Source organism: Vidua chalybeata, chromosome 16 (genome assembly GCF_026979565.1).
Source record: "Vidua chalybeata isolate OUT-0048 chromosome 16, bVidCha1 merged haplotype, whole genome shotgun sequence".
NCBI lineage: Eukaryota > Metazoa > Chordata > Aves > Passeriformes > Viduidae > Vidua > Vidua chalybeata.
Genome location: NC_071545.1, coordinates 5,972,008 through 5,985,061, shown reverse-complemented (window position 1 = coordinate 5,985,061; position 13,054 = coordinate 5,972,008). Strand labels below are relative to the sequence as shown.

General features: G+C 37.5%; 1 protein-coding gene across 1 annotated transcript in view; it reads left to right on the top strand.

Annotated features, from left to right (window-relative positions):
- Window positions 1-13,054, top strand: part of GRIN2A (glutamate ionotropic receptor NMDA type subunit 2A) — a 157,135-nt gene that overhangs the window by 81,690 nt on the left and 62,391 nt on the right. Inside the window, exon 3 of the mRNA XM_053957521.1 lies at window positions 11,273-11,865. Coding sequence (XP_053813496.1) covers window positions 11,273-11,865 — 593 coding nt within the window. The remainder of the gene's footprint in view (window positions 1-11,272; window positions 11,866-13,054) is intronic.

Genomic DNA, 13,054 nt, shown 5'->3' with positions numbered 1-13,054 from the left:
AGAACTCCCACTTTGTGCTTATAGAGAAACTATTTCAGTTGACTGAGCATGAAAATCTTTTCTGAGGACACACAGAATAGCAAAAATAAACTGGGCATGGATGAGCCCTCACGTTTGTGCAGATGCTCCTTTCTGCTTAAGCAAACCCTGAAAACTTTTGAGCACGCTGAGCTCCCATTGAACTTAGATGTGATGGCATTTGCAATTTAATTGCACAATGGATATTGAAAAAAATCTAACTGTTGTTGCATATACCAAGATTAGCTACAAGCCTTTTTTTGTTTCATGCCTAGGTTAGAAAAACTCAAAAGTATAATTTCATATTTTCACAGAAATCCATGGAGGTAATTTATTCTTTTTGGTATTGTACCTATCCAGGAAAATGCTGCATGCTTTGTGTTGTTAAATGCAACTAATCAAAATTTCTGAGCTTAAAACCATCAACCCATATAACTTTTGCTACTTATTTGTGTTCAGTACAAGGATTATGATGTTTCTCTCTTCAAAGATATTGTGCAGGTTAAGGAAAATGTCTTCATTCCTCTTCACATTGTACAAAAATGTTTTTTTTTTTAATAGCTGGAAATGAGATACTCAGTGTGCTGTAGCACTGCAGCATTTACAGTGTGTGGTATGACTGATAAATTTATAATAATTTCTAGAAAGAATTACTATGCCTTGTAAGGAGATAAATAGTATTTGGAACATTTCCTTTCTTGATGTTATGTTTTCCCTCTGATATTAACTGTAAATCAGAGCCATGCTTAAAGATATTTTGCCTCTGCATAACTAAGGAAAAGTAACAAGCTAAGCTATTTCACAGAAGTAGTTTTACTGCCCATGGAAAGTCTCAGTAATTTGAATATATGTTGGTAAAGCTTTTCTGCCTGGAGTATTATTTGCTTATGGGAATAATGCTTGGGAAATCTCTTGATGTGTGATATTCTTGCAACTAAATAGGTTGGTGCATCCTTAAATGGAATGCCAAAAAGAAAATGTAGATTTAAGTCAAATGTGTGGAACAGTGTGGGTAGTCAGAAAAGTAGATGCATTAGAGATTTTTGTCTGCACATTTCTGTTGCATTACCTCACCCTTCATCACAGAATGCACTGAATGCTTATGTCCTTATCTGGATTGCACATTGATGGGGGAAACTGTTGGATCTGCCTGCAGCTGAATTCCACAGCCTTCCTGTGTTCCTTCTGGTGTGGATGCAGTAGCTCTGAGCACTGGAGCCCTTGCAACTGCTTTAGCACAGATGTGGTTTGTTTTGTGATTGTTCAAAGGCTCTGCAGTGAGTACCAGTGAAATACCGTTCATTGTTGGTGTATTTTGTGCTGCCTCCTTATCAGTAGGATTAATTCTAGGATAAGCAGTTAGTCACCCTCTCCTCTTGAGCTAGGGCGATATGTAAGTAGGGATTTAGATCACATATCAGAAATTTTGTAACTGAACTTGCTTCTGACCTGCTGCTCTTAAATGTAGAATGGAAAAGGAAATTCACTTCTAGATTGATGGGCTGATCCCTCACTCTGAGAAAGCCTGTCACATCTATTAGCATAACACAGGAGCAGCTGCAGTTTTGCCCAGAGGCCGAAGATGGTGCCTGAAGAGGAGAATATAAAGGATAAGCATAAATGGAACTTCCCTTGAGTACAGTCACTTCTTCAGATGTGCTGATTGTACCTCAGAGCAGAGGAGCATATTCAGCATTGTGAAACACTTCTTCCAAGAAGAATTTAAAAGCAGTATATGTTCTTTGGGTGTGTTACAAGGGTTTTGTCACTCTGCTTTCCCAAGGCAGGTGAGTCAGGTTTGTTCCTCTTCTTGTTTAGCACCCAGACTACTTGGGGAACCAAAATGCCTGTCTTCTTGATGAGATCAAGAGTCTTCAATCTCTTATCTTCCTCTGATACTTAAATTTATCCTACAAATCTCTGTTGCCATGGAAAGCTGCTTAGAATGGCTCCCTTGAACTCTGCTCAGCCTTCCACTTAAAAATTTCCCTTCCCATCTGTCTGTTTGCCCTCCCCAGCTTGTCTCTGGCTGTTGAGTTTCTCTCTTTGTCCAGTGCTGCTGAAGCAGATTCACAGAGGTGCTGGCCCAAGATTTCTGGCTCATCAAGGAAAAGCACAGTTACAAGCACACGGTAGAAAATGAAATTGGCTTTATATTTCTTTTATTCCCCGAATGTTTTATACTCACCATTTGGTGAAAGGGGGTGGAGGAGGAGGTTGTTTGTTACCTTCGTTTTTACTTGCTAAGTGGAGATGTATGGAAATGACTTAGTTAATGGTTTTCTGGCTTCTCATCCTCAACACAAGTGAGAAGTATTTTAGCACTCAGTTGAGGCCAAATGTTTTCAGATAAGGAGATGATGTCTTAAGGCATTTTTATTTATATTCAATTATGCTTATCTTTCTGTATAGTGTATGACATTTATGCACACGTGCAATGCATACTATAAGTAAACAGCCTGTTTGGCTTAATTCAGCTGCTATTAAATGATAAATTGCCATTGATTTTGGATTTAATGCTGAATTCTTGGCCATAGTATATTTAAGTGTTATTTTGGGTATGTAAGGTTTTGATTCTGTTTATAGGGTTAATAAGATTGGATACTGTTATTTTAAAAGCTCCTAATGGCAAAAGCTGTAAATTTTCATAACTTTTGTCCATGTGTGAGCTGTAAGTGGTTTGATATTGTAGGATTTTCTTGTGCAATACTTGTACTAGAGAAGAGATTTGAACAGAGAATTAAACTTATCCTCAACCACCCTAAATCCTTGTTCTAAGCAACTTTTCCTCTAGGTTGAGGTATACAATATGTATGAAAATGACATTTTAAAGTCATATAATTATTCAAAATGCTTAGTGTCTTGCATACTAAATACCTGGAATGAAAATTTGTTCCAGGGAGGAATTATTGCATAGCATTGATTTTTGAATAATTCCATAAGCTATTCAGACCACTTACACTTTTTGATTACACAGCAATAGTAATATAAACACATCAAATTTTACTTAGCTAAAATATTACCATATTATATGTTAATTTAGCAGATACCCTAGAAGATGTCAAGTAAATTGGATTCTAGCATATTCTGTGGATGGCTCACAGAAACTTGTGTGCAGGTTTAAACTTATGGCTGTGGTAGAGTGAAGTCAATATGGGTAACTGATCCTAAAAAGAAAATAAATTAGGCTGGTGCTGTAAAAAGCTGTTAATCAGACAAAATGTGACCACTGTGCTTTTTAAAAACTTTTGATACAATCCTTGGGGGCAGTAAAGTATGTAAGTCTTAACTATTGCAATAAAATTTTATTTACTGAAAACCGAAACAATATGAATTGGCAAGCTTCAATTCTTATTTGAAGAGGAAGATAAAGCACTGTTTCTCAATTTCTTTCTTTCTGGAGTTGCTTGGAAATTTTAGAATCTTCCTTTGTGTCAGAGATCCATCTGACTTACCAAAACCTGGCTATCTGGGATTCATTTTGAAACTGGTTAAACCCCATGTACAGGCCTTATTTCAGGAAGCATAGCCATTATCAGGAGGATTGTTTTCAAGATTAATAATTAGACCTAGCTGTCTGCTCTGAGAAATAATATAACTCACTGTAACCTAAATGCTTTGCTTTTATATCCATTTAAGTTCCCCAAAATGCCCATGAATCATGAGAAGCTCACCTGTGATGGCCTTATGGGAGCAGATGCGATTCAAAGTGAATGAACTAATTGATTTGATAGATAATTCTCCACAGTCACAGAGTGCAACTGGAGGAAGGTGAGGTATTCCCCATAGCCCAGTATGTTGTTTTGGTAGTAAGAAGCAGAGTGATATGAAACAAAGGGAACACTGGAAAATAAAACCCCAGTGGAATATGAGACATAGAGGGGATGAACAGTCTATATACAAAGATTTTTATTTATTTTCTAGACATCTGTCCAGCTTATTTGGTTGGTATCCTTCATACATCATATGTCTTTATGGTATTTTATTTCAAGATATGAATTATGTGAGTTATAAGGAATTACCAGTACTAGGAGATGAAGGTTAACTAGATTTTTCCTTTCTTAAAATGCCTCTGTGTATCCCTGCTGGAATTCCTGAGTCTTGGCCTTTCATTAGGCTAATTTGCAAGCCCACTGATGCTCTCTTAATGCTTTTTATTTCTGACACCTGGTGAATTGCCTTCTATGAGGCTGAAAAATGTTTTTTGTTTCCAAAAATGCACCTAGGCTTTCTACCTTCCAACAAGTGCATTTTGATAGTTTTGCAGTAAAATCGTGGTTTGGGGTTGCATTGCATTATTTCATTGTTTCTTTTTCTCAGCTGAGTAGGTGACCTGAACAAGTCACCCTCACTGTGTTCTAAACTTTCTCATGTTGCCATGGGGAAAGCTGGAACAGGACCCCATTTTTTTTCCTAATGCTGTCACCAAAGCTTTGTTTTGGTGTCTCAGTTGTAAATTGTTGGCAGATGAACATTCCCACACAGCAGAAAGCCAGTTACTTTCACCACTATTAACTGGAGTAACTTCAGAGCAATTGCTTTTCCTGTCTTTGGAAAGTCCTTAATTTTCCCGATTGCTCTCCCATTATTCACGACAACTGCTTGAAGAGGTTTCCCTGACAGGACAGACTCAAGAGCTCTCCACGTGAACTCAGGTGTTCCTTGAGGTGAAAGGTGTGCTCCGTGGCTCATTTAAAGTCATTTTCCTATGGAAAATGAGGTCGGGGGCTCTTCAAGAAGCTATTTATTTACATCAGTTTAGTGATGACTATTACATGAATAAAGCAGAAGGACTTATACAAACCATGAAAAAAATCTAAATTTAAAAGAGAAATTTAAATTTAAAAAATGGCAAAGCATTTATCTGCAGTCATGGCAAGGGGCATAAGGGAAATGATACTCAGCTATAATCCATCCTCCTTGCTCCCCAACATATTAGGTCAAACATGCTTATCAATATTTATTTTCTGGGTGAAATACTGACAGGAAACAAAACTTGCATACAAATCCCATAAAGGTAAAGTATTTTAAATTAGTGCTGATTACACTGATGTACAGAACAACATGACCCAGCTTGGGTTAAAGAGTCAATGATTTATAGTCAAGAAATATTTGAACGTGCAAGACAAATAGAGTTTTTTTTTTTGGAAACACTTTTTATTCTGCCTTTATTCTTTGAGGCATCAGTACTCTACTTCTTATATTTGGATTGTTTTTGACCGCAAAAGCTGCAGAATAGCTGTTACTTACCCAAATAGCAAAGCAGCTCCATATTGCCATTTTGTAGACCCAAAATTTTGCCCTTCCTCGTTGAAATATTCATGGTAAACATAGTAATGCAAAACATTTCTGTAACTGTGGAAATGAAAGTCTATCTAGAAAGGAAGCATCTTATTAATAAACTTTCCATCAAATGACCACCCCAAAATCCCTGCTGATTCATGTGGATCTTAGGATTTTATTGTCTGGTCACAGTCTTCTTGGCTCATTTCAGCCTTTGAAAGCATTTTTCACCTGTCTGTCCTGGTTGATCAGGAACTCACACTGAGCCACCACCATTTCCAGTGTTTGCACAATCTGTGAAAGAAAACCCAGATGGTGAGTGAGCTCCAGCCCAGGAATGGCTCATGAGCTCTGTGCAAAACTAGTCATCTTCCATAATTAGGTTATTTCACTGTAATCACATATTGAGTTACTTTCATTAGACATGACACTCTATTTTTTGAAAATGTAAAGGATCAAACCCAGGTGACTTTGCTATGATTGCTAGAAACTCTGTTCTCATTGCTTTCTCTTTGTTTATTTGCTATTCTAGTACCAAAAAAAAAAAAAGTGACAAACAAACTTCAGAGCTCTTGTAACAGGCCTAGATAAGCCAAATAGGTAGTATAACATTAAATGGATATATTAAAAGGGAAAAAACCCCACAGAACCTGTTATCTAGCAAAATTCTTAGGATGAAGCCATGACCTAAAAATACAGAAGTCTTTGCAAAATGAATTTCTGCAGACTCCCTCTGGAAATGGGAAAGAACGTGCTTGATTAGGCCAGTGCTAACCTTTTGAAGTCATGTTTCTTTGATATTTATTCCATGAAATAAAAAAGGGGACATGTCAGATATTGGAAAGCCATAATGTTCTCCCTTGCTTTCTACTGCCCTTCTCTAACTTCAGTGTTCCTCTCCTAGAGCAAAATTTTAAAATAAAAAGTAAGGCTTTAGTTTGTCCTTTTAGTTGACCTTTATACATTTAGTGGCTGTGCATTTGCACCAGTTAAATTACAGAGTAAGAAGAATTCCACCCTTTTTCTGGCTCTGGTTTCAACATGCGTGAGGCCAGAGAGGTGACAGGTCCTTGAGAAGCAAGGATTTTCTGCGTTTTGTAAGAATGAGTAAATTATTTCCACCCTCACATGTTGCTATGCTTTGTGTGGAAGTACAAATTTTTGTATAACCCCCCTCAAATTGCTCCCATGGTGATGATGGAGGAGTTTTCTCTCTGGGCACCTCAGTGAGCTGTTTGTGTTGGGAATTGCCTGCTCTTATCTCTTAATGAATAGAGGCAGAATTTAATAACTTAAAGATTCAAAAATATGCAGGGTGTCTTGGAGGAAAGGTTTTCCTTTCCGCTCTTCCACTTCAGTGCTTGCATTTACTTGAAAGTTTGGCATGGGTCTGTGCCCTCCCACAAAGGAAAACCCTGTGGCTGGGGCCTGGATATTCATGGCAGAGAAATGCAATTCACTTCATGTTTACCAGGGAATCAATGCACCACTTCAAGTAATCCATGAAAAATGGTGCCAAGTTAACACCCTGCAAGATACATGTTTTTACCTACATCTGAGATCAGAACAAATAATTTTATCCAGTATATTTTTGATGTGATGCTAAATTATTCAATTGAATTCATGACTAACCTCTGGCTTTCATTTTTTTCAGTCTTTATAAAACTGACAAATAACTATGATATTTCATTAAACAGGGAACAGCTTGCACTGTGTAAGGGGACCTGGCACCATATGCTATAAATCTTTATGAAAATGGGTTGTATGATTTGCAGTGGTGCAAAATCAGAGAAAAATTATTTTTGCTGATCTCTGTGAAAGAGAGTAAGAATGAAGCAATTAAGATAACGTTAAAGTCCTACTTGTAGTCCTGTCATGATAATCTTGTTGCTATTTAAATAAAATCATGCTCTGGATTGCTTTTTAAACTCTCTTTCATATTGGTTTTTCCCTTCCTGTCATAATACTGTCTTACCAGTGAAGTGACTGTCCCTCTCTCTGGCTGTGGAGTGGAAAATTGATTTGGTCCTGTGTTGACCCCAGTTTTGTTCTGGTTTAGAGTTTAATTTTCATTTAACAAAAGTTGATAATAAATATTTCTTTCCTCAACTGACCAACTCCTGCAGCCTTTTCCCTGGCAGGCACAAAGTACCACCAGGGCTTCCCTCAGCTGTTACAGCAGCTGGGAGTGGCCCCTGCTGAGCTCCTGGAAAAGTCAGAGCTGGGAAGCTAAGATGTCATGACAATAGCTGAGGATGAGATTTCCAGAGAAATATTCCTGTAATTTGCTGGAATTGGGAAGTGAAATTTGCAGTTCTGACAACAGGGACAGATTTATAGACTGGGTACACTAATTAAAAACAACTTACTCTATAATATATTAATCTATAAATGACAGCAGCAGGAGAGCTGGGCTGCTTTGTGCCCAAGCGTGGGAACGTTGAAGTGCCCTTCTCCTGCAACGACAGGACTTTGTCACATACAAAGTTCAGGAATAACATTCTGCAAGAAGCAAATTGAAGGATTACTTCCTTCTGCTGTGAAACATATGGGGAGATGTTTTGCTGTAAACTGTATACTCATGTGCAAGACAGAAAGAAACAAAAAGTTTTCATTTGCACTTTACCTTCTCTTTTCACTGCTGTTTCTTGTTTACATGGATGTGGTGGAATCTAGCTAAGAAGCTGGAAGAGAAAACTGCTTCTTCCAACTCAATATTTACTCATACCAAGTGTAACATCTTGGGGTTGTCATACTTTGAGATTTATCTTAGAAATTCCTCTGTAAAAATTTTCTTGCCCTGATAAATTGTACTCCTGCCTTGCAACCTCCACCAGTAATCTCAATAGTTGGAGACACTGAGGAATGAAAGAAAAATATTTCTGGTGTGCAGTCAAAGTACTTCTGAGATTACATCTGTATTCCTACTTCAGCAATGATTTAGATGCATGTCTCAATACATGACAAGATGACAGCTAAATGAAAATAACAGAATAATTTTGTTTTTTACAAATATCACTCTAGTTTGCATTTGAATGTAGAAAATTGGAACTTAGTTTTTTTATTACACATACAGAATTTAAGTCTGTATAAAGCAGAGGAATAATAATGCTTTTTGAAAAGAATGTGAAGCTTAAAACTCCCCAAAATGAAAGGCTCTGTAGATGTTTTAGAATACAATAGTTGAATCTGATACTGTTTCATTTATTTGCTATTTCTTCACTAAATTTCCCCCTTCGCCCCCATTTAATGGATATGTCCTTGAATATTCTCCTTATAGTCATTTAAGTATCTGCTCAAGTACCTAAGGCTGCAATTTCCTCGTAATCTTCCATCTGTTTCAAATGCATTGTAAATACAGTCAGGTCTTCAGCTCCATAAAAGCATCCAGTGAAGTCAGTGCAGTTACATGGAACTTCTTCAGATGAGAATCTCACTTGTGATGTTCATGTTTTTTCCTAACCCCAGACTTCTTTTCACTGTATAATTACAGATTTTTTTCAACATTTTAATCACAAATTGATCATAGTTGCCTGATTTTGACTAGGCTTTGCATTCACAATTACAGGAAACGGGTTCTTGTAATATAGGTGTGACCTTTACAAAAACATCTGAAACTCCTTTCATAAACTGTTTTTCTAACATAGTATTTACAAAAGGAAAGGATTTACTTTTATGACTTCTCTTTTGTTGTCAGCCTGCTGCAATGGTGACACAGAGCATTGGGCTCAAGACTGTTCTTAATTTCCAGGGAAGATGCTAAGGACTACTCTAGGTTAAAAATCTGTATTTACTAGTTAGAAAGGTCACACTTGGAAATGTCCATGTGATTTTTTTTTGCCCTCAAATACTTCAGTTGCCTCAGTGGAGAAGTTCCTGTGATGCACAAAGGACCAAGGTGTATATATTGTTTGAAAGAATTATTCCATTGCTATAAAACACATAGAGAAATGGGGAAGAGTGACAGGATATGATGGATATAATCTACTTAATCTACTGTAAATGGTTTTATTTTTTACTCTAATTTAGCATAATCATAAATGGAAATCAAGATAAGAGTTGGAGAAGAAAACTGAAGTGATTGGCTTTGCATAACAGTATTTTTTATGCTCCGTTAGGAGCTGCAGCAAAGTTGGATTCATGGCACTGTCTGTAGAAATCAACTTTACTTTGTAGTAGTAAAACATTAATTAAATCATTAAGTGCTGACTCTAAGCAGCTTTGCTGTACGCTGGGTTCCTCTAGCTGTGAGAGTGCCCAGATGAAAATCTTATTTGCTGGTTTTATGTATCTAGTGCAGGTCACCAGGAAATAGCTCCTAGAAGAATTCAACAATCAAACATTCCTTATTCAACTCTTCTCTGAAACATATTTTATAACATTTGTAATTAACACAAAACATTTCAAATATGTCTCTGGCATTCAGAATGTCATGAGGTACCAAAGAATCCATGGCAGATGATTTCATTACCACCAGGAGTGTGTATTTTATACCTTCAATATCAGTCTTCAGGGTCTGACACAAGTTGTAAGACTTTTATTGCTGTCAAGCTATATAAAATCCTGGTGCCAGCTTCTTAATACTTGGAAAGTAATAACACTCCTCATCTTCTATTTAAAAAAGTACAGACTGTTTTCCTGGAATAGATTTGCAGAGCTTGCAGAGCTGAGCTGTCATTCTCACTAATATTTGTATTTTTAACACCACCCTGCCATTAAATCCAAATCAATTAATCTGTTTCTGTTCCCTGCAAGTGTAAAATAGGATAGCAGTTTGTGACCATGATCACAAAACTCTTTAAATTAAAAGCACTGTATGTGTCTTCCTTCAGAAGCCTGCATAAGAAATCTTGAATGATTCATATCTTATTTTTAAATCATAAGCTTTTGTTTCCCCAGGAGTTCATGATTTCTGTGTCTGAAAATGATGCAAATAATTTGCCTCTGCTGGTCAAGAATAAATACTGAAGTAAAATAAAAACAAAGAATTATATGGCTTCCCATGTATACTTTAGGCACTCTAATTATTGTATATAAATGCAGAATGTAAAATTAAAAAATAAATTTAGATCTTACAGCAACTTAGTAAAAATACACCACTGAAAGTGTTTGGAAATTTAGGGCCAACAGAATAAATTGTGCTGCCTATTTCTGATGATGTTGAAATAAGCAGCACCTGCCCTTATGCTGTATAAAATGTTACGAATTCTGTAAATCATAAGACAAATTTTAGAAACAAATCTGTGTTGGGCAATGTTACAGAGCAATAGCAGATTGAGGCCATTGTTTGAAGTTATTCCCATTTAAGTCCTTTAATGAGGACACTGACAGATTGCTGGTTGTCCTTGGAGTGCCATCCTGGTAATTCTCTCTCAGGCATCAATGGGCTGTGTGCTCTGAACGGAGCAGGACCAGCAGCGAGCTCAGTCCCTGGGGACAGAAAATCTCCTTCTGCAGAGTCTGAAAGCTTCCACCAAGTCTAGTGAACCTTGGAAATGAAGTCCCCCTCAGACATTATGTCTGGAAGTAGAGGGCTCCTCCAGCATGTATACAGCATGTGCGTTGCAGTTATTTCTGTTGTAACTACAAATTGGTGTGAGTTTGTTGGGTTGCATTCATGTGTTTACAGGAATGTAAAACTTCCTACTGGAGAGTTGTTTAGCTGTGGGTGGCTGTCCCCAGGGAGCTTCCTCGGTAGCTACTGATTTGAGTTGTCTTCAAGTGATTCAGCACTTGGAAATTTCCTATATAAATATAGGTTTGATCCTTTTTGGCAAATATTTTGATTAGCTGTAAGTACCTATGATCAGTGTTGCTTACTGATGGTCTGAAAATGATAAACCACAGAAAGTTACTGGAATGCAATGGAAGTTTGGCAGCTCTGGTAGAACAGAAGGCAGAATAATTAGAGGTTCTGTTCCCTTTGAAGTTGTACTAAGTTGCTGATATTTTGCTGTGTTTGGTATTCTAGGATGTCATGTCCACGTTCTTCCAGTTTGGGGCTTCCATCCAGCAAGAAGCCATTATCATGCTGAAGATCATGCAGGATTATGACTGGCACGTGTTCTCTCTGGTGACCACCACCTTCCCTGGATATCGAGATTTCATCAATGTCATTAAGACCACTGTGGAAAACAGTTTTGTGGGCTGGGACATGCAGAACGTCATCATACTCGATACTGCCTTCGGAGATGCCAAGACCCAAATTCAGCTGAAGAAAATCCATTCATCTGTCATCCTGCTGTATTGTTCCAAGGATGAAGCTGTCTACATCCTGGATGAGGCTCGCTCCCTGGGCCTTACTGGCTATGATTTCTTTTGGATAGTTCCCAGCCTGGTTAGTGGTAACACAGAAATCACTCCCAAGGAGTTTCCTTCAGGACTCATTTCAGCAGCTTATGATGAGTGGGACTACAGTTTAGAAGCTCGGGTACGGGATGGCCTTGGGGTCATTGCCACTGCTGCATCAGCCATGCTGGAAAAGTACTCCTTCATTCCTGAAGCAAGAACGAGCTGCTATGGACAACTGGAGAAAAATGACCGGCCCTCTCAAACCTTGCACAAGTAAGGATGATTGCTTTGGGTTATTTTAACCTCTTCAGCCTTGACAGTTTTCTCTTTTATTGCCACTCAATGTTTCTTGAAGGAGAATATTGTTTTTTGCTAATCCCATTGAGCCCTTTTTAAGCAGCGCTTTTCAGATGTTCCAGGAGAATGTGCAAGAGGATTTGCTGCAGTGATAGCTGTGCTCCAGGAGATTATATGTGCTGTGGAGAATAAACACTGCTCTGAATCTAGTGTAGAAGATGACAGAAATTGGTCTTAGAGGGTATGAAGCTGCGTGAACAAAATTGGACTGTTGTGTACTTTAACTATGAGGTAAAATTGCCAAAATGCTCTGGAGGCTGTGCCTGTATCACTTGCATCAGCAGGAACCTGGTCATATTTTACAAGACAAGCAATGTGCAGCATTAAAGCGCTGTCCCTGAAAATTATAGAAATATTAGAATAGTTAGGCAGCTTTTATCACATAAGAACTGAAATCTGTCCCCTTTGCTTGTAAGGGTATATTTTTGTCACCTCTAATTGAATTCTATTCTATTGTATTGCTGTGAAACTTTTAATCAGCATTAATCCGAGCTAATATAGATATTTTCTCTAAACAGTTTGTCAGATGGAACTGCCAAGCTTTAAATCACGATTCTGTTTTTGTTATTATTATTTTCCTTTTAATTATCCCTTTTAGACATGATACTTCTGATTACTTCTATCCAAAATGTTGCATGGTAATACATTTCATTATCTGGCCTTTGAGAGGAAGTAGGATATCTTGCATATTTTTTAATAATTCTTGACAATATGGAAGCTACTAAGAAGTATTGATGACCTTTGTTCTAACGAAATAATGCAGATGAAGTGCTTTCTACAAAAAAGTAGGCACAGGAAGGAAAGTTGATGCTGATTTTAAAAAGGAGATTTTGGAACAGTTTTAATCTTGAGATGTATGTGCATATTTAGATTAGGAGTTGATTACCACACTATGTCCTGGAACAGTTGTTTTCCATGAAAACAGCATCTTTGCACACAGCATTCTTCAGAAGCTTTCTTAAAAGCAACTGAGTAAATGGATTTTAACATTTCCCTAGTAAGAACTTGCCTTTACTATGATTGCTGGGTTTTTTGTGCTTCCTTTCCTATTTTTGAACCTCTGCCTCTAAAACTACAAATTCTCTGGAGACATTTGCAGAAACCT